Source organism: Pimephales promelas, chromosome 1, assembly GCF_988280905.1.
Source record: "Pimephales promelas chromosome 1, fPimPro1.hap1.1, whole genome shotgun sequence".
NCBI classification, from domain to species: domain Eukaryota; kingdom Metazoa; phylum Chordata; class Actinopteri; order Cypriniformes; family Leuciscidae; genus Pimephales; species Pimephales promelas.
In genome coordinates this window covers 20,874,938-20,900,299 of record NC_142769.1, presented here as the reverse complement: position 1 = coordinate 20,900,299, position 25,362 = coordinate 20,874,938, and the positions used below count along the sequence as shown (strand labels likewise).

Genomic DNA, 25,362 nt, shown 5'->3' with positions numbered 1-25,362 from the left:
AATTTGCAGAATGTGGCCGTGTGTCCACCAAAGCGTTTTTTTCCACGCACCTGGCGTATGTTTTCAATGGGAACGCCACGTTTTTTAAACGCCATGGACGTAACTAGGCGCTGAGCTTTTTTTTTTCCACGCGCCTGGCGCATGTTTTCAATTGTTTTCAATGGGAGCGCCGTGTTTTTTAAACGCCATGGGCATAACTAGACACTGAGCAGTTTTTTCACGCTGAACCGCCGAGCGCCCGGCGTTTTTTACTGGTCGCCGAGAGTTGAAAAATGTTCAACTTTGGATAAAACTCAGCGCTCATTACTGTCAGTTTTTAACCAACTGTCCAATCACAGTGGAGGAGGGGCGGGACTAAACCACACCGACTAACTGTCACAACATTTTTTCTGTACAACGACATCAACCAGCAGAGCTGACCCAACAAAATGGATGAAAAATACTTTTTTTAGTATGAAACAAATTATCTGCGAAATCAGTTACAATTAAACTGTGCTGCGGATATTCTGTATCATAGCAACGAAACATGTCAATGGAAAAAACGCTGCGCTGCCAGAACGCTTTCAAGCACCCACAATTTTCACACAGCCTTATAGAAACATAAAACCATTGCATAGTTGCATTTGCTGTATCATACACTTGTTTTTTTGTTTTTTCAAATTTGTGCATATAAATGTTGTTTTTAGTTATTTTTTTTATATTGAGACATTTGCATAGCAATGTTCATGTCAGATGATGCTTGAATCAACCAAGAGCATTAGTTGAGTCTCTTGAGCGTGTTTGGATAAGTAGAGCTATTTTTGAATGAACGTTAACAGAGTTGCCCATGTAGACATTATAGGCAACTCACTATTGTTTGAAGTATAGTCATATTGTACCAAATGTTTAAGTGTGGGATTGACTCATCCTGCCATTTAAAAACTTTCGTTGATTTGCTCTTCATAACTGTGTTGAAGTGCAGTATGGGTGGATCAAAAGAGATTTCAGTGAAGAGTTGTTGAAGCACTTAAGTCTTGGAGGAATTATGAAAGGATATTTTGAGTCCCCCATAGTCCAGAGTCAGGCAGTTTACTCTTGGACGAAACTCTTACCATCTCTACATTACCTTAGATTGGGCAATCCTTCAATTTTAAGTTCAAGAACATGCTGAGTCCTTAAACAACATAAAAGGAATATTAAGGGACAGATTTACCAAACGGAGCAAATTAGCGTGAGAGCGCAATTTCATAAAAGCGCTGATGGGAGAGAAAAGTTTTTCATGTGATCTACTGACGACGAGCTAACTAATGGACACAGATGCAGCAGATCATTTCCATAATGACCAACGCTAAGACCAGCACAAATTAGCGTCTGGTTGAACACATGCTTTTTTTAGCAGTTAACTTCTAAACCGTTAAATACAGACCCCTATATGAGCTATGAGGTATCAGCCCACATTATTTTTTTTACTTAATTTTTTCCAAATAATTGTTTAGCAGTGGAAGTTTTTGTTAAAAAAATTACTCATGATTCTGCAAAATATTTCATCAATAAGAGTCGAAACTCATTAACTTACTCGCCCACTCCCATGAAACACCTCAAATAATGTAATCAAGTTTGCTTCCCTTTGTTTTTTTAAAATAATTTGTGTTTTTGCAATACATTTAAAATATATTTTTTATACATAATCAACTATTCTTTCCTCTTACTAAAGCCGTTAAGTACACAGTCTTGTAGCTTTCTATTTTTTGTCCGATTTTCAAATAAGTTTGGCTTTAGATCAAAGTTTGTAATGTTATGGTTCACCTTGTAGCGGGTTGGTTTGGTTTGTTTTTTTAGACTTAAAAAAATTTCCCTATGGGAGAAATGAATGGAAAAACTTTGCAACCAACGATGCTAAAAAAGGGGGCACACTGATCCAATGATCCAATCAATGCTTAATGGACAAAATCAAGTCCCGCCCTTCTTTAAAAGAAGCCTTTCACTCGGATATACATAACAATAGGTAAGAAAAGATTATTGCAACTTCTGAGTCATTCCAACTTTAATTTATTGTTAGAATATTTATTTACTTTTTAAATCACATTCATTTTTTTTAAAGTGAGAAATGTTTATGTCTTATCATGTTAATCATATCACAAAAACAATTTGCATCCTTATATAAAAACTAGCTATGAAAACAACAATTTCCGAGCCATTTCTGTGGAAATCCTGGAATGGAAAAAGTGAGTGCCTGAATTGTTTGAGCTAAACCCATAGAAACCTGTTTAAGTACTATTAATTCTCTTACAAACTTCCTCCCAAGTTTGTAACCGTTTTTCCATGTAAGGTGAAACTTTTGCCTTGGTTCATTAGAGCAATCGTTCTTCTTAGTATTAGTGATTGGACCAACCAAAATAAAATATGGATTAAACCGTTGAAGTTCGCAGAAAGATTAGTGTCAAACCATTGAAACTTTTTTGCCTGTGGATAATAAAATTGAGTGCTTGCATAGGTGTACAGTGTGAGATTTATTAAAGGCAGAGGAAACTCGATTTCTCCTTTTTGAGCCTTTTAAGTATAATTTCTTTTTCAGAGTTTGTTGCCTGCTGTGTTATTTTCTAGCAGCCATTCTCTCATTATGACTGTCCTGCCGCTCTGATACTATGCTCTGATACCATTCATCTGAAGCACACTCATTATTGATCTGTTTTTTTTCCCTCTCTTGTTCTTTTTCTTTATAAACATCAGCTCTGTTATAACAGCTGTACAGTACAGGCATCGCTCACCTGTGACCCCACGCAAGCTGATGTTTCCAACAAAGCAGCCATTTGCAGAGGCCTAATCGATGAGATGTTTTCGTGTTTGTTTTTTAATGATCCTTTTCGGGCTGATGCAGTTCCCTGACTAAAAAAAAAAAAAAGACACAACAAACAACGAAAAGCTATCGCTCTCTTTCTTTGGCTGGTGCACATTGTTAAAGATTTTTGCTCTTTATCTTTTATCTTTGTTTTTGTGGACAGGACAGAATATTGATCTGTTTGTAGTTGCATTCTAAACGTTGAGCGATGTGAGGCTGGCTGACTATTTAGTATTAGTTGTTGGCAAAATAATTGGAATTTTTTTCTCAAAAATGACATATCAAGGTCTCTGTGCTCATTTAAAATAATGGGTGCAGAGGGGGTCATAATGGAAATAGAAAGCAGATTCAGAGCTATTACTGGTTTTTACAATTAGGCTGCACTGTCTCATCACTGCCAATCATAATGCAATAATGAACGTTTAAAAAGGGGTGTTTGCCTTTGTAATTTGTCTGCTGCTTGACCTGAGTGGATGAGGGTGGAATTTACAGTTACTAGTATAACTTTGGATTTGAGTCTAAATAAACACTCTATATTGCATATATCATAACATATTTTGTTTTCACATACACAGACTTCCCATATTTGAGTCAGTTAGGGAATTCAGGCCCCATCTTAAAATTTTACAACAATTAAAATTACAAGATTTTACCAGATTAAAAGTATAGTTTACCCAGCAATGTTGATTCTATCATTCATTTACTCATCCAAACCCTTAGGTCTTGCTGTCTTCTGTGGAACAAAAAGAAGAAATTCTGAGAAATGTGCTAATCTCTCTTTTCCACACAATCACAATGAATGGGGATTTTTAAATGGCCTATATACAGTAACTTGTGCGCTCTAATCCAACTCTTCTGATGTCACGGTTCCCTTCAGTGAGATGTAAAGGTTGCAGAACTGCACCAGTTTGATTTGTGAGGTTAGAATTTGTATGGACTTATGATCCTTTTATAAAAAGCTTTATTCTCCATTCAAAAGAGTGGGCAAGAGCAATAGTCTTTTAAAATTCCCCCTGTTGTGTTCCACAAAAAAAAAAGCTCAATTGTCTCTTGTCAATAGTTTAGCAATGCATGAAGCAATGTTCGAATTGAAGTCACTTTCAAACCAAGCAGCTTTCTGTTGGTCGACACAGCAAATTTGTATTACCAACTGAACCCGATTCCAAATCTGTGTTGGGCAATCATTTGCCCTCACTCAAAATTCCTAATTGCATGGATTCGTTATAGAAATGACTGGATTATCTCAGAACAGCGGTATATATATACTGTATATATATATATATATATATATATATATCAGTAGCAAATGATTGCAAAGCTTTACTGCCACTATTGTGCACACTATGGCTCAATCCCAATTCACCCCTTGGCCCTACCCCTTAGCCCTACCCCTCTGTTTTGCGCGTTCACGTCTAGGGGTAGGGTGTACCGATTCTTCTTGAGATCGAGGGGTAGGGCGAAGGGGTAGGGATACATAGCCCTCGAAACAGAGATTTTTCAGAGGCACACTCCAAACGGAGGGCTAAGAGAAAACTTCACGGAATCCATCAGAAATCACCGGCGAGATGGATCGCAAACGGTTAAACATTTAAATTTAGCGCCAGATTATTCCACCACGCACTTTATTTACTCTTATAACAACACTAAAGTCGTTCAAATTAAGAAATGGTATAATAAATTACCTTTCCGATCAGAAAAGACATACATTTCGAGGAAGGGATGTTATAATCATCATGTTTATTCAAAGTTAAGAGCAGCTGCGCTGATTGTCAGTTGCTGTCATGGAGAAATCCTGTACAAACTCTGTAACGGCAGAGCCATCGCCGACGACTGGTGACGTATCGGGTTCATGAAGGGTTGTTCCATTTCGTAGGGGAATATTTCAACCCCTTGGCCCTTGTAACTCCGTTTTAAGGGCCATGGGGTACACTCGAAAACAAGGGGTAGGGCCAAGGGGTGAATTGGGATTCAGCCTAAGGCTACATCCACACTGTAAGCCTTAATGCTCATTTCTGATTTATTGCTCAGATCTGTTTGTTTTGTTCGTCTGTTTACATTATCTTTTAAATGTGGCCAATATTAGATTCAAGTGTGAACTGGTTACGTCCTGAACTGACCCTAATGAACAAAAGAACGATAACAATGATGGCACGCAACACATTGTCACACGGAAGTAAACACAGAGGTTACTGAAGTCAGTATTTATGCGTTCATTTATTAGGTTATGTGCCTAGCGGAAGCCAGACAATTTGTGCGCGGGTGAAAAGGGGAACACAGATGAGGAGAAAGAGAGCTTCCTCAAGTTTATTTTATAAGGCTGTCATCACAATACTTAGAAGAATAACAGCTCAGCATCACTCCACTGACTAACTTTTCTGCTGTTTCTTTTTATTCAAAAAGAACTAATGGTATGTGTAATATTTGGAGTGATGGAAAAAAAAAAAGGCACATGAATTCCGACATGGTTGTTCAGACAGGTTGCATTGCAAAACATCCTGATCTGTATCTGAGGCTATGATCAGACTGTAGGTAAATGTGGCCCAGATCTGATTCTTTCGACAGTGTGACTGTGAACAGCACACAAATCAAATGGAATCTGATCTTTTCAATTCCGATTTGTGCAACTACCATATGTTGTTCTCAAGCCGATACAGTTCAGATGTTTTGCAATGCAACCTTAGTCTGAACAGTCATATCGGAAGTTTTACGCCATTCTAGAGCAACGTTTGTCACATTTCTACGCTCATGGGAGTCACTTGAAAGGTTTTACATACTTGACATCAAGACAGTTGCGAAGGGTAGTCAGTGGAAGGACAGTGAGTGATGTGTCAGAACAGTGACAGCTCTATATACATGCAAAACATGATGGCTTGTATCATAAATGTTTAAAAACTCTTTATTTTTGTTGCATCCTTGTCTTTGTTTTTATATTGCCTGGCAGATCACACTCTAAATTAATGTGTAATCACTTATATGTAGGGCTGGGTATCGATTCACATTTCAATTTCGATTCGATTTCGATTCACAAGCTCTCAGTTCGATTCGATTTCGATTCAATTTTCGATTTCGATTCTCGATTCCTGATTTGATTCTCGATTCGACTATAATGAAGATGTAATACAAATCCTATATTTATAAAAAAGAACAGTGGACATAAGTTTACTAGTGGTTAATTAATACAAAGAAATTAAGAGCCATAAACCTGTATATAAAACTCTTTTTATTTTAGGTACACTAAATGCATACAAAGAATAAACAGGATTTTGATGCAATATGCAAAAAAAGTCAGAACAGTCGCACAGCTTGATCAAACAGTATCATGTTATTTTATGTTTAAGATAGATATAGATAAATAAATATATAAATATTTAGACATTTTTTTACATTGATCTTACCTAAATGGTAATGTAATTTTTTTGTTTATTTTTGTTTTTTGTTTTTGTTTATGTATTTATGTTTTTTTTTTTTAGTTTATGTATGGAAGCTTGATTTCAATCTTTGAATTAAATTGAAAAAAGTAGCACAAATAAATACAATAGAATAAAGACACAAATTAAGAGACATTTTGGGGTAGTTTTTTGGGTATGTCAGATATACTACAGAAACTGAATAAAGTAATCCAATGTAAAATAACACTGGATAGTCTTTTTAGTCCAGACTGAATTAAATACAAAGGCTTTTAATTCTGATTGCTTAGAATTAATACTATATTCTGTTGTTATGACAACAGAATTAATGACTGACACAAATGGCTGCGTTCACTTTAAGAACTAGTGCGCGAATCCATACTGTTTCATTAATTTTCTGTCACACGCGTTTAATGCTAATTTAAGACATTACCGACTGTCTTTACGAGGTTACTCACCAAGACCAGAGTTTTGACATAATGTCGCGTGTTTTAACTGTTAAAGTGATATAATCCAGGGACAAAACTTTTGTTTCTGGCGAGCTGTTTGTGAGGCAGTGAAAGACATCTCTGAGAGTGCGCGAGCATTGGATGGTTTAACATCGCTTGTAAAACACAAAAAGACGTGAAAATGATAAACGTTAGTTACGATCATAGGTTGCAATGCTGGCCCGATTGTTAAGTGAATATTCCGTCATGTCCTGACTCCTGAACGCGTGTGTGTATCGACAGCTGCAGCGCTTGGCGTTTGCCTAGTGCAGAGAGATGAGAAGATGCAATACCGCGTCCGCGAGCCCTTTATATGGAAAAAATCGATTCGTGGCCGTTGAGAATCGATTTTGAATCGAACACATTTTAAAAAACGATTAATCGAAAAATAGATTTTTTTGCCCAGCCCTACTTATATGTCCTCTGTGTTTGCTTCTGTATGACAGCGTGCTGTGTGACGCTTTTTTTTATTGTTGTTTTGCGCATACGGGTCTGTCCAGGACCATGATCTGTTCACACTGGAATCTGATATTGGCCCCATTTAAAAGAACAATGTGAACAGCTATACAAAAAAAAAATCTGATCTGAAATCAGAATTTAAGCTCACGGTGTTGAACGTATCCTAATTTAGGACCACTTATGGAAGTGGCTCAAATCAGAATCGAAAATATCAGATTCCATGTGGTTTGTGCTGTTCACATTGTTATAAAAAAATCAGAGCTGATACACAAAAATCTGATTTGGGCCACTTTTGCCTGTGGTGTGAATGTAGCCATATAATATATGCATTTTTAAAGTCCTTATGTAGTCAGTAATTTCTTCATGCCTTAAAATAGCTTGAATGTAACTCTACACCTTTGCTTCATTTAGTATTTACGGATACATGGATATGCATATTAGTCCCCGCCTCCACTCACCCGGTAAACGGCATTGCTCTTCATGTCCGCCACATAATGGTGATTGATATGGCTATCATTTGGTTTGACTACGTTATCAAACAGCTAATAATGTGTTGCTAATGTTACCCATTCACCATCTCAGAGTCGGACAGTATTTTTAGAAACATTTTGAACAACTTTGAAAGTCATTGGAGAAAGGCATATAGTTCATCATATATAGTTTTAATATACATCATATGCGTAATTTACTATATTGCGAAATATTACCCGATTTTTCAAACCAGTAAGATAAATATATCAAGATAACATTGCTTCTCAGCATAGTAATGATGAAATGCTAAATCCCGCCCACACTTTGACAGGATTGGTTTCGACATGTTTGTGACATAGAGAACAGGGGCGATTTCAAACTACGTTTTTGAGACGGTCTTTGGTAAACTGCAGCTTTAAGGAGAAAATATTCAGCAATGGTGTTGACTAATGAATTTGGACATGGCTTGTCTTAAAGGGTTAGTTCACCCAAAAATGAAAATTCTGTCAGTATTTACTCACCCTCATGTTGTTCCAACCCCGTAAGACCTTCGTTCATCTTCGGAACACAAATTAAGATATTTAAGATATTAAGATCGCTCCTGCATACAGTCCATAGGCTTCTTGAGGGACTGGCTCTTGCTGTCCTCGAAAAGTCATTAAAGACATCGTTAAAATAGTCCAAGTGACTACAGGGGCTCAATCTTAAGTTTATCAAACGACGAGAACACTTTTGTGCGCAAAAAAACAACAAAAATAACGACTTTATTTCAACTATTCGTTTATTTCTCCCTCTGCCTCGAGTCAGGTTACTAGTTTAATAGCGTAAGCTTCTGTTATTTTACGTCACACGCATCACACACACATGACCAGCGTCGGCCAATAGTGAGCCTACGTGTGACGTAGCTCTACGCAATCACACTACGTTAACTGACTTACAGGCTCATGGAGAAGGAAGTGAATAGTTGAAATAAAGTCGTTATTTTTGTTGTTTTTTTGCGCACAAAAGTGTTCTCGTCGTTTGATAAACTTAAGATTGAGCCCCTGTAGTCACTTGGACTATTTTAACCATGTCTTTAATGACTTTTCGGGGACAGCAAGAGCCAGTCCCTCAAGAAGCCTATGGACTGTATGCAGGAGCGATCTTAATATCTTAAATATCTTAATTTGTGTTCCGAAGATGAACGAAGGTCTTACGGGGTTGGAACAACATGAGGGTGAGTAAATACTGACAGAATTTTCATTTTTGGGTGAACTAACCCTTTAAAGCATATTAAAAACACCACATAGACATAGAAAGAACATTTAAAAACTTAATTTTCCCTACAGGGGGACTTTAAATAATGTACTGTAATACTGAATGTGTAATCAACCTGATAAATTATATGTGAGAATTTTGTTTCATTTGTGTCAGTTTCACAGTGGAGTCGGAGCGTGAGCGAGAGGAGTGGATAGAGGCAGTTCAGGAGTCCATCGTAGAAACGTTGTGCAATTACGAGGTACTGGAGAAGGTTTGGTTCAACGAGTCCAACAGAAAGTGTGCCGATTGTCAAGCACCTGAGCCGGAATGGGCCTCCATCAACCTGTGTGTGGTCATCTGCAAGAATTGTGCTGGTGAGAAGCAATTATGAACACAAAGAAAAGATCAAGAACAAAAACAAGAAAAATGGAACATGAAACACACAATGCATTAACCACACACAAACACACACATGCAGTAAAAGCATTAAAGTTCACTTGGTTTCTATTTCTGAAGTATTGCACTGTGTAGTTCCACCCACTCTGAAAATCCATTGTAAAATTGGTCCAAAAATTTCACTCCATATACACTACCGTTAAAATGCATTTTTTTTTGTTGCAATTAAATAATTGCTTATATTCAGCAATTATATTCAGCCAAGGCACTGAACTGAACAGTAAAGACTTTGAAATTGTTACCAAAAATATTCATATTTTAATTACTTTTTTTCTATTCACAGTTCCCACAAAAGAAAAAAAGAATAATAATATTGAGCGCCAATCAGCCTATTAGAATAATGTCTGAATGATCATGTGACACTGTAGACTGGAGTAGTGATGCTGAAAGCAGCTTTGATAACAGGAATAGATTACATTTTATAATATATTAAGTTATTTTATTTTAAATTGTAATAATATTTCACAATGACTGTTTTGCTCTATTTGTCACTTGAGAGACTTCTTTGAAAGTCTTACTGACCCCAGACTTTTGAACGCTAGTTTAACAGTACTGTAAATATTAAATATCTTCTCATTGTTTGTGACCATACAAATTAATTGTCACTGTAAACGTGTGATTTAGAAAAAATAGTGTTACATCATAGAAAATTACTTAAATATTTAGTTGTACTTTAGAGACACAGACTAAATGTTCTTCAAAGTATTTTTTTGCCCTTTTTTGTATAGTAAGGTACTTGCCTTATCCACTGAATATATTTAATCTCAATCTTACTCCATCTCTCCTTTGTTCCTCGGCTCCTTTTGCTGATATAATTCCCTTTGCTTAGAATATTCTGACCACCCTCTGACACCATACATTAACTCATTATTTCAGATGCGCAGTCATTTAATGTTGCACTAGGTCACGATATAGGAGGAAACACTGGCTGAACGTGTGCAAATGGCTGCTATAAGCCATCGAGTTGGGAGACGCTTTCCCTAAATGTGCACCACAGCCTTCATTGAATCTATGGCACACTTTAATTAGCTCCGCTTTTTCCACCGACAATTAGGCGAGCGAAAGTGCTATACTGGGAATATAATGAACGGCTAACGATTAAATGAGAGCAAATTGTCTTTGGTCAGAGACAGAGAGTGTGAAAGAGAGAGACAGGTGAAGTGATTTCTCTTTTTCATGATCCATCTTCACATTTATAATACTTATCTAGCGTTAACGCCACTTTTTTCCTTCTCATTCACTTCTGTCTTTTTTTTTTAACCCCATCTCTCATCCTCTAACACACAGGTTTGTCTGTGTCTTTACACGTGTCATTACTATAAGCTCTTAAAATCGAACTCTGTGATTGGAGACATTTCACAAGTTAGACTGCGGTTACCATGGAAACTCTCGGTATACACATTTCCCTCTCTTCCTTTCTTTTTAATTGTTTCAAATAAAGAAACAGAAATGTCTCCACCTTTCTGATGGTTTGTATTCTCTTTTGATGCTTTTAATAAGATTATGTTGACGCAAACGATTCAAGTCTCAGAACTTTTTTTTAGATGGCACTATAAAACCCTTAGCGAGTTTCCTAATACACACACACACACACACACACACACACACTAACACCTACACAAAGCATCTTTAGTCCCGTCGGTTCTCAGGCGGCTCTAATGATCTTTGATGGCAAACTGGTACTCTAAAATGTTGCTAATTATGCCGGAAAATCACACACTCCATATTCAAATATGTGTTTCTTTCTGCCATGTTTAATTCATCTGTTTCTTGCATAAACAACAACTACGACAGTGCCTGGAGTTCAGCAAAATATATGCGTAGAGCAGACCAACAAACACAATTAATTACTTATGATTCATTAGCAATTAATGGCTTTTTCGCGCCTTTCATTTGCAATTATAGCTGTGGCAGGCTGGAGAAAAGAGTGCCTGGAACGGATACGATGAAATTTATAATGAGTGTGACTCTGTCTGTATTTGTGTCATACTAGTCGTTGCTTTATACCATTTAGTGTGAATTCATACTTATTTATTTAAGGTTAAGCAGTACAGGTTAAGTTAACAAGAAGTTTTAGCGTCTGTAGATGCTCAATTTACATACTGTAATTAACCATTTAATTTAAGGGGCTATGAAATGCACTTTCATATCTTTATATTATATTTCTGGAGGTTAGCTTATGAAGTTGGCTAACAAAAACGTTTAAATATTTGTAAAGATCTCCCTCCCAAACACTTTATTTCAATGGACGAAACACGAGTTAACGACCACTGCTGCAATTGGCAAACTCCATCACACTGTAGGATTACACATTTATTTAAACTTTTAATTTATATTCCAATACAAAAGGATTTTATATTGAGCATAAATGATGAGATCAGGAAACGGTAGGGGTTCCCAGCGGGATAATCGTGATTGTCCTGATCTCTCTGTCACCATTTGTCTTGGAGTTCTTGTCTCAGTACGAGAAGTCCTGCTGTCCTTCCAGTTCTCGTGCTTTGTTTCCACCTCTACGTAACTCCCCCCCCCCTCGAAAGGTATATCAACTACAATGTATACTGCCTTAGGCAGATTTGGCTGAGATTTTTGGACGAAGCAGACTACAGCAATAAAGAATCCTGCTTAAAAAGATACACCCAAGCCTTCTGGTCTTCGCTTCTGAGTTTCCTATACTTTAGACGAACAAGTTCACAACAACACCACATCCTCACACACTCCTCCACAGCATGTGTGACGTACGTTTTGACATGTGTGCCTGTAAATTCTTTAGCCCCGAGTCAAATTAAAATGAAACAATGCGGCCACGATGATTGCCTCTGAGGCCAAAATACTTGGCACTGTCATTGCTTTCAATTCGAGATATTTTGAAAAACCAGCAGCATGTTGAACGTAGTTAAGAAAAGTGTCCCTTGTGAAATGAGACAAACAAACGAAAACATACTCGTTCAATCACTCAGGCAAGTCTTTAAAAATAAACTTTAGCTATGCTTTTCCAATAGTTTGATTGTTTCCAATAATCTTGACTCAACAGCAGTATTGATTGTGTGATTAATGAAAAGACATAAGTTGTTCAGCACACACTTCTTTATTTACATATGTATGCTGAGGGACACTTAAAGGAAAATCGTGTTGTCACGAATGGGCTGATTATGAATTATGGCATTTCAGAAACGTGGAAAACAAAACGGGAGTACTGTATGTGTTAGTGTAGAGTAACCTCTTACATGTGTAAATATTAAAGAGATTTTGATATTCCATTTCATGAAAACATAGTTTGTTTTAGATGTGAATTGTTCAGATCTATGTCTGTTTCCAGGTGAGCATCGACACCTGGGTCCTGGCATCTCGAAGGTCCGCAGTATGAAGCTAGACAGCAGCATATGGACCAACGAGCTCATTGAGGTACAGATCTTTAATGGCAGTTAATTATTTTACCGTGCAATATATTTTTCCCTGACTTCCTGTTCGTCTTTTTAGCTTTTTATAGAGGTTGGGAATAAAAATTCGAACAGCTTCTGGGCAGCAAATATTCCCCCAGAGAATGAGCTTTGCAAGCAGTCATCGACGGAGCAGCACGCATCCTTTATTAGCAGGAAGTACAAAAAGAGGAAGTACAAGAAAGTTCTGGAAGGTCTAAACAGTCAGGAGGAACTCAACAAGGTTTGTGTGAGAGAGTTTGTGCACTAACTTTGGCCCTTTGACTTGGTGTTATTTTTTTCTACCTCATTAAAAGGCCTATTAGTCCTCGAGATGTTGGTGGTTTTGTGCATGTGTGTTAGGGTTGGGCGATGTCTACCAATTTGGCATCAGACGATGTCTACAGTGAACCATCGCGATGGACGATGACATCGGAAGGGAGGGGGAGCTATTTTCGTAATATTGTCATTTTCACTACGTATTTTCCTCTACATCTCATCAGCAATTTCGATTTCGGCACGCTATGCCGCAGCTTAGCACTAGGAGCAAATGTACAGTGACGTAACATAACTGCTAGATTCAAACTTTCGCACTATGGCTGGCGCTGAGCCAAAGACTGACTCATTTAAATATATTTGACGACGGTTTTTATTCATATCAGAGAGACACAGTGTAAATAACTATAAAGTCAACTCTATTTTTCTCCCAGTTCACCGGCCACTTACTTTCATGTATTTCGGGAGAAACTGATGAATTCACACGCTGTAATAAATCCAACAGACAGGAATCTCTGAACTGTGGCCCAAACATGGTGCCCATCTCATGTTACAGATCAAGATAATTTATAATTTTTTTTAAATGACAAAACAAACTCACTTACACATATTCGAGAATCAGAATAGAAGATAGAAGGTCTTGACATGGTAGGCAAGTTTGTTAATATTTAGTTCATTTTTAGAGACACATGATAAACATCATGATGTCTGTCAGCCATCACGACCATCGGCCCAACCCTAATGTGTGTGTGTGTACATCTGTTGTTGCTCTGGTTCACCTGGTAGCCCAGGTGTAAATTAAGGTTACCATGGTAACTGGCTCTCACCAATTTTCAGAAAAGGTTGCCAGGGATATGTTAACCATGATAAGATTCTACTTTGAATCTTTTAGCGCAAAATACTGCAAATTCAATGCAAGTTCTTTAAAATTACATTCGGAAAACAAACATTTTTGACAACAGGACGTTAAAGAAATTGAACAGATGATAATGGATGTGTTATGAGTTAACAGGATTTCCTGTGCATAATTCATCATAATGTTGTGTGTGTGTGTTTATTGTTCCTACTGAGTTTGTCCGCATTATTCTTTCCTAAGCCAAAAGATGCTGTTTTTCCTCACCGTCAGCAGTAACACAGATCAAGCCTGCTTTTGTTTTCCATTGAGGGGGGCAAAAGAGAGGAAACGAGAAGGGGAGAGAGGATTGGAGCTGTGGATTAGGTGTGTGTGAGATATGAGAGCAGCACTGAGGAGTTTTCAGGGGTTCTTCTGAAAAAGTTATATGATTGCGTGTGTGTCAGAGAGAGACAAAGAGAAGGAGATAAAGAATATAGTGACGGTACATACAGAGGTGAGATTAGATTATAAATGGAAGGGTACGTCTGGGACAGACACAAGCAAAGTGTTCCAGAAAAATCCTCCCTGTACTCAAAAGTTTTTGTTTAAGCCCTGATGTGATATATGTCTTTTAACTTTTTATTTTAGTTCTTTTCTGATACTTTTGTTCATCCTGAAGTTTCAAGCAGTAGAGCCGTCCTGACAGGCAGTGGTTTTGAGTTCATGAGATATAGCAACAATTCCAAAAAAGTTCTTTGTGGGTTGGGTTTGGCCTACTAAAAAATAAAATAAAAACCTGAATCACCACATTGTTGGTAGCAAGTTAAATGTCCCAATAAGCATACTAATTAATAGGGTAATAAACATGTTACATGCAGAAAGGTTTGTGTGAAGGTCAGATTTAGCAGATGGAAAATATAGTTTATTCAGTATGAAAGAAAACTAAAAAAAATAATGTTGAAAAAAAATGATGTTTGTGTTCTCATTCATTCATATACAGTATACGTACATACAGTATACATTTGATTATAGTCCACAACACAGATTAGAATCAGTGCCAGAGAAAGCCTCTTCAGCAAATGTGACCTAGAGAACATGTAAGAGATCAGTTCATCTTTTCACTCAAATTGTTATGCTTATAGCATACTGTACTGATGGCAAAGCTGAATTTTCAGCAGCCATTTCTCCAGTATTCAGTGTCACAGGATCCTTCAGAAATCATTTTAAAATGCTGATTTGCTGCTCAAGAAACATTTCTTATTATGTTATTATTAGGTATCCATGAATGTGTATGTGTGTGGTTTACTGTCTCAGTGTCCTTGTTCTCTAGTGGATCTAGCTTGTTTGAGGGGGATCGATAGCTTGGCTAGATCGTACTGTTTTAGATGAAAGCAGTGATCGACTGAATTACTCCTGCCAACTCCCTCTCTCTCTCTCTCTCTCTCTCTCTCTCTCTCTCTCTCTCTCTCTCTCTCTCTCTCTCTCTCTCTCTCTCTCTCTCTCTCTCTCTCTCAGAGACACACACTATTGTATTTATTGACTCTTTCTCCCTCCATCTCTTTTTAATTGGACTGACTTCATTCTTTCTTTGGATGCCCCGTTTCCTGTCAATATTTTTCCATACCAGGATTCCAAGTAAAACAGCACACAACAAATGTTCCTCTCTCATAGCCGCAAAGGAGTGGTACTTTTGACAATGTTGTTAGTTAATTCATCATGTCCTGTCAGTTTCAGTGTAGTCTTTGTCACGCGCCTAACAGTGCAGCTGTGCTCTTCAGATCACTGATGCTCAGTTGTGATTTGTTCTGCTCCCATGTGTGTGTGAAGGCCCTGTGTGCTGCTGTGGTTCACCCTGATGTCCTGCAGACCATGGCCCTTGTTTTCAGTGGGGCGGATGTGATGTGTGCGACGGGCGACCCTGAGTACTCCACTCCATATCTACTGGCTCAAAAAGCAAACCAGAGGCTGCAGATGGAGTTCCTTTACCACAACAAGCTCTCAGGTGTGTGTTTGTGTGTCACTTCATCATGACATGTTCAGAGCACTGTCTTTTGCAAAATCCTGTGAAATATGTGCGTCCACATTTTAGTTTGGGGTCTGTGTCCTTGTTTGTTACTTCAAATCAATGCATCCTTGCTGAATACAAGTATTAATTGAATTGAATTCAAATCTTACTGACCTGATACTTTTGAACGGTAGTGTAGATCATTAATAACAATGTACTTTAAAGCAAAGTTTTATTGGATTCCTGCTTTGCATTTAAATACACACCGTCTGTACTGACTTAGTTAATTCTAACTGGTACTCGCAGTCAAATTTTCATCACAATTGGTATTTCACTCATGCTATTGGAGGACTTTAACACACACACACAGACAGACAAACTCACACACACACCTCAACCACAAGACGACATTGCCCCTGAACATGTCTATAATTAGCTGTAGATTGTGTGTGTGTGTGTGTGTGTGTCATTAAATTGCTCATTTGGGGCTTTTACAGGAAGTGTGCCAACGATCCTAATTAAGCAATCCTCCAATCAGCACAGCCACAAATGTTTTACAGTGTTCTGCCAATGTTTTGTTAAGCTTACTAACATCGTAACAACAGCAGGACAACATTTGTGTAACCTCTAAATCTGTGCGGAGATGTGGCCTCATTAACTTAATGGCTTGTAAATGTGATTCTCAGTCGGATAATTCAAATCATCATCTTGAACACATGCACGCACATTCAACTTGCAACAAGTTATTTTGTTTCTCTCAGACTATTACAGTCCAATGGAAAATGCACATTCACATACATTTGAATAATACACTTATGCAGGTTTTCATTTTGCATGGTTGAGGCCTGTGCGCAGAGACTTTCTTCCATCTCATTAACACTTTTAATCCTCCTCGTTCGAACAGAGAAGTATCAGTAGCTGGAGGGAAGAGATGGGTGGATGGAAAGAGCCCTCAATTAAAAGGCTTTTCAATTAAAGTTATTTGAACTTTTTTCATGTTGGCGACTGGAAGTGCGTGATTAAATTCTTGTCGGTACTGCCGGCCTTCCCGAAGAAAATTGAACCTGAGCATGGTGGCTAATTGAATCAGAACGTGATAAAGTAGTATGCAGCAAAAGGTGTAAAAGGTGAAGGAGGTAAATGGGAAGAGCAGATGAAGAGTTAGAGTGGCAAAAGGGGAGCAGAGTCGAAACTTCTAACCTTGAGCTTCAATGTTTGGATGGAAGTTTTACAAGCCTTAAACAAATAACCTTGGAAAATGAGAAAGAGATGTATTAAAATGGATGAAATTTAGCTGTTAAAAGCCATTTCACACCTTGGATGAAGACTGACTGATTATGAAGATGCTTCTGACAGAAATAGTTTTTAAAAACTTTGAATTTCACTTGAAAGAAGCAGGAATAGCGAGCTGAGTTTTGCATATAATGCGACTGATCTCCATTTAAACAGCATTTCTCGTCCTCACCACATTATAGGATTATTCCTAATCATCTGTTCTTCTTTTTTCTTTTTAATCTCTCTGTTTCTTTCTCTCTCTGTATAGATTTTCCTAAGCTGGAAGCAGTACTTGACAGCGGTTTTACGGCTGATGTTCCTTCTTTTATGGATGGCTTTCTGTACTGCTCTCTGAACGCCGGCAAGGGCACTCTGGATAGGAAAGGAAGACCCGGTGAGTCCGCCTGTCCTTGCTTTCATCCATCCAAATGCCCACCTCCTAATTTATTCATTCATCCAAATAATTAGATATGATTATTCATCCACACTTCCTGTTTATCCTCACCCATTGCTGGAAATGTTTGCACCGTATTTGTGCAATAGTATTATCGCCCCTACACTTGAGTAAACCATCCTTCTTTTTCCTCACTAAATCCCCCCCAAAGATGTTGTTCTTTCAAGTATGTTTCCCCATCGTCTCTCCGACACCCATTGTGTCTCTTTGTGCGCCTCCAAACATCTGGAGAGGGCCGCTGGTGGTTAGACAGGAGTTCTCTCTAGGGACGGGGCCGGTAAAGGGCCCTACATTAAGCTGGACTCTTGGTGGAGGAACACAAGCATCTGGAGCGCATGTTCCACTGTAGGAGCTTGTTTTTTTCCCCCTCTTCTTTCTTTTTCAGAGCGTCTCTATCTTGTGTCCCGAGGGACATCTGTCTCAAGCTGTGTAGCCCGCTTTGGTCCTCTGCCTGTTTTCCACGATACCACTGTGTGTGTGTGTTTATGAGCACTGGAAATAAGCAAGCTGTGTTTTAGAATTAGACTCTGATAGTTGAAAATGGTTTAATGCAGTTCTAAGTATCTTAAAAGTAAATGTGATGACTGTTTGAAAGTTTAAAGAACGTCTGTTATGATAACAAACAGATGCCTCATTACTCTTTGCACAAAAGAAACTTTAGCAAAGTGGATGGGAATCTGAAAACTTTTCTGAAATGCCAGTAGTACAGTGAAAAATCACACTTTTTTTTTTTTTGGAGAAACCTATTGTATAAACCACAGATGCTTAAGATGTATAGATAATACATTCCCTTGTGTAAAAATACTAAAATATTTTTAATTCAGTTTATTTTACCATAAATTATTGTTAGTACTTTCTGCAGCAACCATAATTTAACCATATTTAAAATACAATTCAAGAAATTATGAACTTACAACACTAAGTCCTACATAAAGGAGAACTCCGGCGCAAAATGAACCTTTGGTCTAATTACACTTTGGTACCTAGTCGACCGTTCTCTGAATTTGCTTTCATGATAATCTAATGTAAAGAGTTTTATCTCTAAAAAACTGTTTAGCGTATACGCTAGTACTGTATATGGGGGCATATATTAAGTAAAAAGAAATCGCTAGTTTATACCACTAACAAGGCTCAAAATAGCCCCACAGTAACATAATGAGGGTCCCTACATGCAAAACGAAGCATTGAGAACTTTGTAAGACTACAGACCGTTTAATAAGAAGATATTTTATAAAGACAGTCCACTTCGTGTATAGAGGCGGAGCCATCTTTGGAAAACAGTCTCGACAAGTCGAACCATGAATGACGTGCCAAGTGAGCTGAACTGTATGAACGTCGTTTGTGGTTTGACTTGTCGACACAATGGTTTTTTTTGTGTATTTTTTGTATTTTTTTTTTTTTAGACAAGAACCACTATTGTTGCTCAAACTTAGGGTTGAGGAGGATTTGAGCTACTCAAATCTTTTATCCTTTTAGTATTTAACATTTAGCAAGTAATGTATCCTGCATGTTGAATGACCCATCAAATCATGCATGCTTGTTGAGCAGAGGTGTGATATTACTTTTCAAAGTGATTAAACCTACATTTTCACATGGTAGTGATAAAGCAAAAATCTTGTAGCATTGGTTGGAGGAGGGACATGAACCATGCTTGACACCAGAATATCATTGTGATGTGGGACTGGCCAGTAATCTACCACCTAGTACCACTCTAACAACCACATCGCAACATTTTAGATAACACTGGCAACCCACAACACACAAGCATAGTGGCAGTGACTTTTGCACAGGCAAGCATTGCTCTCCTGACTCTTCAGGAAAACATCTCACTTATCTTCAAAAATATAGATACATCTTTTGATTCTGGTCTGCTTGGAAACAGTGGGGTGCAGATAGTCAAAATTAGTTTTTGTGTCTGATTTCTGCTGATTTAGAGAATCATTGGTTTGCTAGTTTCCTTAAGAGAGCATAACCAATAAACAATTATAGCTGGAGGCATACTTTTATTGTTTAGTGGTTTTGCTTTCTTAAGGCAACATTGTATAAAATAGTTTTACATCCGAGTCGCTTCTGAAATACTACTGAATCTTGCACAGTGCATTTAAACTTGTTTAATCAACGAGAAAATGTTGCTTGTGCCAAAAAAGGACTATTAAAAAAAATGCTATGTCACTGAGGTTGCCTTAAAACCTTTCACACTAATGGTCTAAAACGCTCTATATAAAACCTAATGTCAATAATTTATGGTTTCGTCTTGGGGATTTTAATAAAAGCACGGTCTACTAGATTCGCTGAAGTCCGGTTGTTGCAGTGACTTCACTTAAATCGTTGAAACATTTTTGTGTGCACTTTTATTATAACAGAAGGAGACACTACTCGCTACTAACAAAAAGTAGCCAGCTACACTGAACCTACATTAGGGGGCAATAACATTTTAAATAGCTCACTATGCAATGATTTGTATTTATAATTTAATCTGAGCTGTATTTTTCTGGCACTTTGAGAAACTGTGACGCTATAGAAAAAAATATAGTTGAGTTAGTAGTGTCCCTGCTTTTAGTTCCATAAAACTGAATGTAAGGGATGATCAGAAAACATGCATATCAGAACCTCTGATTGTGGATTAAAATGTCAATGTTTCAATCATGTAATGTTCACAATTCATTGTGTTCATCTCTCTCCTCTGTTTCTGTTCATAGTAGTGTCCTGTTTTTTTTTTCTTGTGTACTTACAGAGGTATATACAGTACAATATATAGTTTGTCATTGAGCAATTTGAAGGATTTATTTGGAACATGGCATGCAGATGAGGCCCTGATGTGGGTGCTGAAGTTACTTAACAATCTGGAACACACAGACGAAAGTACCTTGGAGTGAAACTGGCCGGAGCTTAACCTTGTTGCAATAGTGTCAGTATGTCTTCTGCTTCTATGGGCCAGAGAACTTGGTCAATCTGCTTTCGTCTCTCTTGCATGGAGACTCAGGAGTCTGTGCTGTTGTTACTGTCTTGCAGGATGAAGTCTTTGAAAGTAGTGTTTGTTAATGTCTCTTTCCTCCAGACTGGAGGCTCAGAATGTGGTCGTATCTGTTGCTGCATCACAAGGTGTAGACGTAGACTCAGAGTATGGAATCTGTTTCTGTCTCTCCCTTCACAGGCCGGAGACTCAGAACTGGTTGATCTGTTTCTGTCTCTCCGCTTACAGGACTGAGACTCAAAACATTAGTGTATCTGTTAATGTCTCACTGGATGATCCAGAGACTCAGAACAAAAGGAGTGTCTGTTGAAAGGATAGGCTGCTGACATCAGCGGGGGGCACTCAGTGTAAGCAGAAAAGCACAGAAAGCACACTGTTAGAAGTCTTTAAAGTGTCTACACATTTTTGCCAATGCATTTCTCACTTTCCAAACCACCACCATAATACCTTTGGCAATGTTCTAAACAAATGGGAAAAGATTGAACTGTCAAGCATTCATTTGTACATTTACAGCTGAATTTGAGTATGTTGCACTGCAAAAGCTGTCACTGAGAATACTTATTTCTCTAATAAGTATGAAATGAATGCGTGTAGTTTGCATCAATCTTAAGGTTTCCAAAAATAAGAATGCATTCAAAAAGCCCTAATGGTTATGGCAGTCGGCTTAAACCTTAGGGATTAGTCTTAGGTTAGGTGCAGTGAGGTGTCCTGTCTTTCCTGTGCTTGAGGTGACTGTCAGTTGTCCTAGCATCCTTATCTAATTGTGTTGGACATTTGCTTGTGCTAGTCCACCCAGATCCACTTGAAATGTAACAAACTATTCTCCACTTTTTCGATGTGGAATGTGATGTTCCCTACATGCTTTTCATGAAATATCCATAAACAAGTTTTTTATCAAATCATGGCCAGAAACAGATTGCATTATTTACATAATCAATGTTGGAAATGCTACATATATATATATATATATATATATATATATATACATATATTTAATGGATATAATTCACTATATTTTAATTCATTAACTTAAATTTTATGGACAATGGTGGGAGATTTATTTTTATGCTCTAACTTTTTTCTCTCCAAATTGGAGCCAAAAAAACATGAATTATGCTGGAAACCTGAAACAGAACTCCTGACTTAGTCATGCTCAGAATTAATGGCACCCCTGGAAAATATGATCAAAACTGGCTTTAAAAAAATAAATCTGCATCATTTATCCTTTTGATCTTTCATTTCAAATCTAACCTTAAATTGGATCTTCCATCAGGACAATGATCCAAAACAAACATCAAAATCAACATAAACATGTTCTTACGGAGCACAAAATTAAGCTTCTTCTGCCATGACCCTATTAGTTCCCTGATCTGATGAGTGGAGTGAACTGAAGAGAAGAAGCACCAACATGGGTCTGGGGATCTGCAGGATCTGGAGAGATTCTGTATGGAGGAATGGTGTCTGATCTTTTGTCAGGTGTTCAAACTCATCAGGCATTATAGGAGAAAACTCTTGCAAAAGAAGATTTGCAAAAAGTATTTAATAAAAGGGTGCCAATAATTGTGGCCAACGTGTTTTGGCGGAAAAAAAATTATTTCATAATGAGATCCCCCCCACCCCCCCAAACACACACACATTCCATTCCTTTCCTTAAATTGAAGGTTAAATTTTTGGCAATTGTTTGAATGAAAGATCAAAAGGATAAACGATACAGATTTAATTTTTTACAGCCAGTTTTGATCATATTTACCAGGGGTATGATTAATTCTGAGCACGACTGTATCTGTTCTTGTTGTGTTGGATGAAATTTGAATTTCAGTTCAGTAAACTCTTCCTTTCATATCAGTTCCAGTTCCACATCCTATGAGATGTCGCCAATTCAATTCAAATTCACACTCGTAAACTGAACGCACATTTTTAAATTCAGAATTTTTCCCAGCCCTAATGTGTGTGCGCATGTTGTGCGAGAGTGTTTTTCTGTGTGTCTTCACCAAGTTTCCGCTGACACCCACAGAGGAAGCGTGCTTTTAGGGGAAGTGGAGAAAACAACCACATCTGCCCCTTTATAAATCATGCAGCGGTATTCCTCTGTGTGTGCGTGTACTTGTGAAACGCCCCATCCTCTAAAGGGTATAATGCATCTAAAACAAGCTCCCATTGCCTGTCACTGCTGGTAGCTGTGTGTCTCAGAGCCGGGACAACTTCTCAATCGAGGCTTATTCATTTCTTTCATTTGGATCAATGTCGCAACCCTTTCATCGCAAACAACGTCCGCAAATGAAAGAAGTCCCCCGTGAGGTTTCCGCCTGTGTAAATGATAAAACGTGATTATTTTTAGGCACGTCTATTGATGACTAATCATCTGAACTGTGCTATACTGGGTCCAGACTCCAAACTCACATGAATATGAGTCACTTTACTCACTTTACACATTATAAATAAATGATTTGACCTTTTAGATGTTCTTTTCTGATACGTGTCAACAGTTTTACACATAGCTTTTTTTCACACTGCACAATTATTGTGGTTATTACTTCCTGTTTTTGTCTGAATCTAAACTCCAAACTAGAGCTATACACAAATTAAATCAGTTTAAAACCAGATTAATTACCATCTGGTTGTGAATGTGATCCCACTTCTCATGTTACGTTTTTCATCATGTTAGTAATAAATCTTAATGGCCAACTCCTGATTACAATACAGTAGCACAAACATATCTTTTTTCAGTATAGAGCAGGTTACGCAACAGAAAACAAAAATGTGAAAGCCCAATATAAACCTGCTGTTGTAGTTAGACTGTTGCTTCCCTTAGGTGTGTGGTTTGAAATAGGCCTAATTTTATATAGTTTTTTTAGTGTCTAATTATTCCGTAATCCGACTTTTATAGTTGATATATTGTCATGTCTTGCCTGTGTTCTAGTTGGACTTTGAGGGTGTTTTCACGCTTGGCATTTTTGGTTTAATTAAAACGAACTCTTTTGCTCTTTTGCAATTGCTCTGTTGGTGCGGTTCATTTGAATAAGTGTGAATCACGAATGCATAACTAATCTAAACAAACACATATACACAATCACGCAAACATGGGTAAAAAGGAAAGTGAAAGTGAATGAAACTGGAAACAGAAATAAGGGAATTAAGCTATGAAAAAGTCATTTAACCATCTGAATGAAACTATCAGCACCTTGTTTACAGCTTATACTTGACCTCTTGTTTAGTTAGTTAAATGTACAATGCTTGAAATATCTTCTCCGTTTAAACGAGCGTCCTGATTAAGTCTCAGGAGAAAGCTTTGATGGTTTAGTAAGTCAATGGTCAAAGTCAACAAATTGCAATCGATATTTCTTCCACATTGAACGAAGAAATGATGATGAACTTGCGATGTTAGCCTGACTCAACAATTGTCGAGGAAGTTACGATAGTTATAACTTGAGGCCATTCCGGCTGTGCGGCTGCGTACCAGGGAAATTTCCTGTGGTCAGACTGGATGTCACTCCGACAGTGCCCTTACTGTAAACTTCTGTGAAGGCCACACCTCCAGAGGGTCAGTGAGCGAATGGTAACTTAAACTTTCGGAGAGAAAGTTTATGAGCCTTTGTCTTTGAGTGGTGTTTTGGTCATGGTGTTTTTTGCATATGTAACTGTATTGGGTGTTGATGGGGAAGCTATTAAAGAATCTTATTTTGTAATATCATTTTGTTGCATATGTATCAACATTTAACACAAATGATTGTTCAGATCCTTAAAATAGCAATTCATAGATACCAAACATGGTATATGTGAGGTTTCATTAACTAGTGGTTATATCATACATAAGAGGTAGCTAAAAAAAAGAGAAAAAGGGCCAGTCTCACCAGGTGTGTGAGCCAGTCCTTGTGTCTATTCCTGTGGTGGTTCTTATAGAGTATTAGGGCTTGGATTGAAGTCCAAGCCCAAAGTACCAGGGCTGATGTCAGTGTGCTTGACTCTAAACCCCAATATTAATAATGACGAGTATGACAGATTAGCACTATGCCTTTTTCGTTGGTCAATGGGCTCTATGCACAGCGGTTTTTCCGGTGAAGGATTAAGGATGCTCGATAACTTCCGCCGATCGTAGAGTCCAATGCAATACCGAGAATTCATATTGAATTTTATACTCCAAGGTTATAATAAAGAAACGTTAGTCACAAAAACAGATAAAACAGACACCCCTCGTTGTGTTTATGCTTCTTTTTAAAATTATATTAAATAAACATAGCTATATATAAAATTACATCTAAACGTATGTACGTTTCGTTTCAAAGACGGGAGGACAGTAAATATTGAAGACTCTGCCATAATCCCGTTTTCCTCTGTTCTCCTCCGCTTAAATCTCCACAACCGGAAATAGACGAGCATCCTTGCGTCAAACGCGGAACTTATGCGTGCATATAGCCCATTCCCACCCTCCCACTGTGCCTGTCCCGTGTCGGCCAAGGAGGCCGTTTTTGAACTCCCTGCCTGTCCCATATTGGCCATGAAGGCTGTTTTGAACTTTCTGCCTGTCCTGTGTTTTTGTAATCTCTGCCTGTCCCTCATCAGCCGAGGCCATTTTTGGGGGTCTCTGCCTCATTTATTCACTACTCTTCAAAAGTCTGGGGTTGGTATTTTTTGTTTTTTGTTTGCTCACCAATATAACTGTTTTGATTATTTTCGATCAAAAATCTAAAAGCTAAAAAAAAATGGAAACACTTTCTCTAAAGCTTGAATTTATAATGCATTATGTGAATATTACCAAGAAAAAAAATTTAGTGTTATCCAAAAAAAAAAC

The 25,362-nt window shown here is 37.7% G+C and overlaps 1 protein-coding gene across 1 annotated transcript in view; it reads left to right on the top strand.

The window, feature by feature from the left end:
- arap2 (ArfGAP with RhoGAP domain, ankyrin repeat and PH domain 2) overlaps positions 1-25,362 on the top strand; it is a 101,853-nt gene that overhangs the window by 40,632 nt on the left and 35,859 nt on the right. The window contains exons 11-15 of the mRNA XM_039668814.2: positions 9,057-9,256; positions 12,655-12,740; positions 12,816-12,998; positions 15,693-15,867; positions 17,414-17,539. Coding sequence (XP_039524748.2) covers positions 9,057-9,256; positions 12,655-12,740; positions 12,816-12,998; positions 15,693-15,867; positions 17,414-17,539 — 770 coding nt within the window. The remainder of the gene's footprint in view (positions 1-9,056; positions 9,257-12,654; positions 12,741-12,815; positions 12,999-15,692; positions 15,868-17,413; positions 17,540-25,362) is intronic.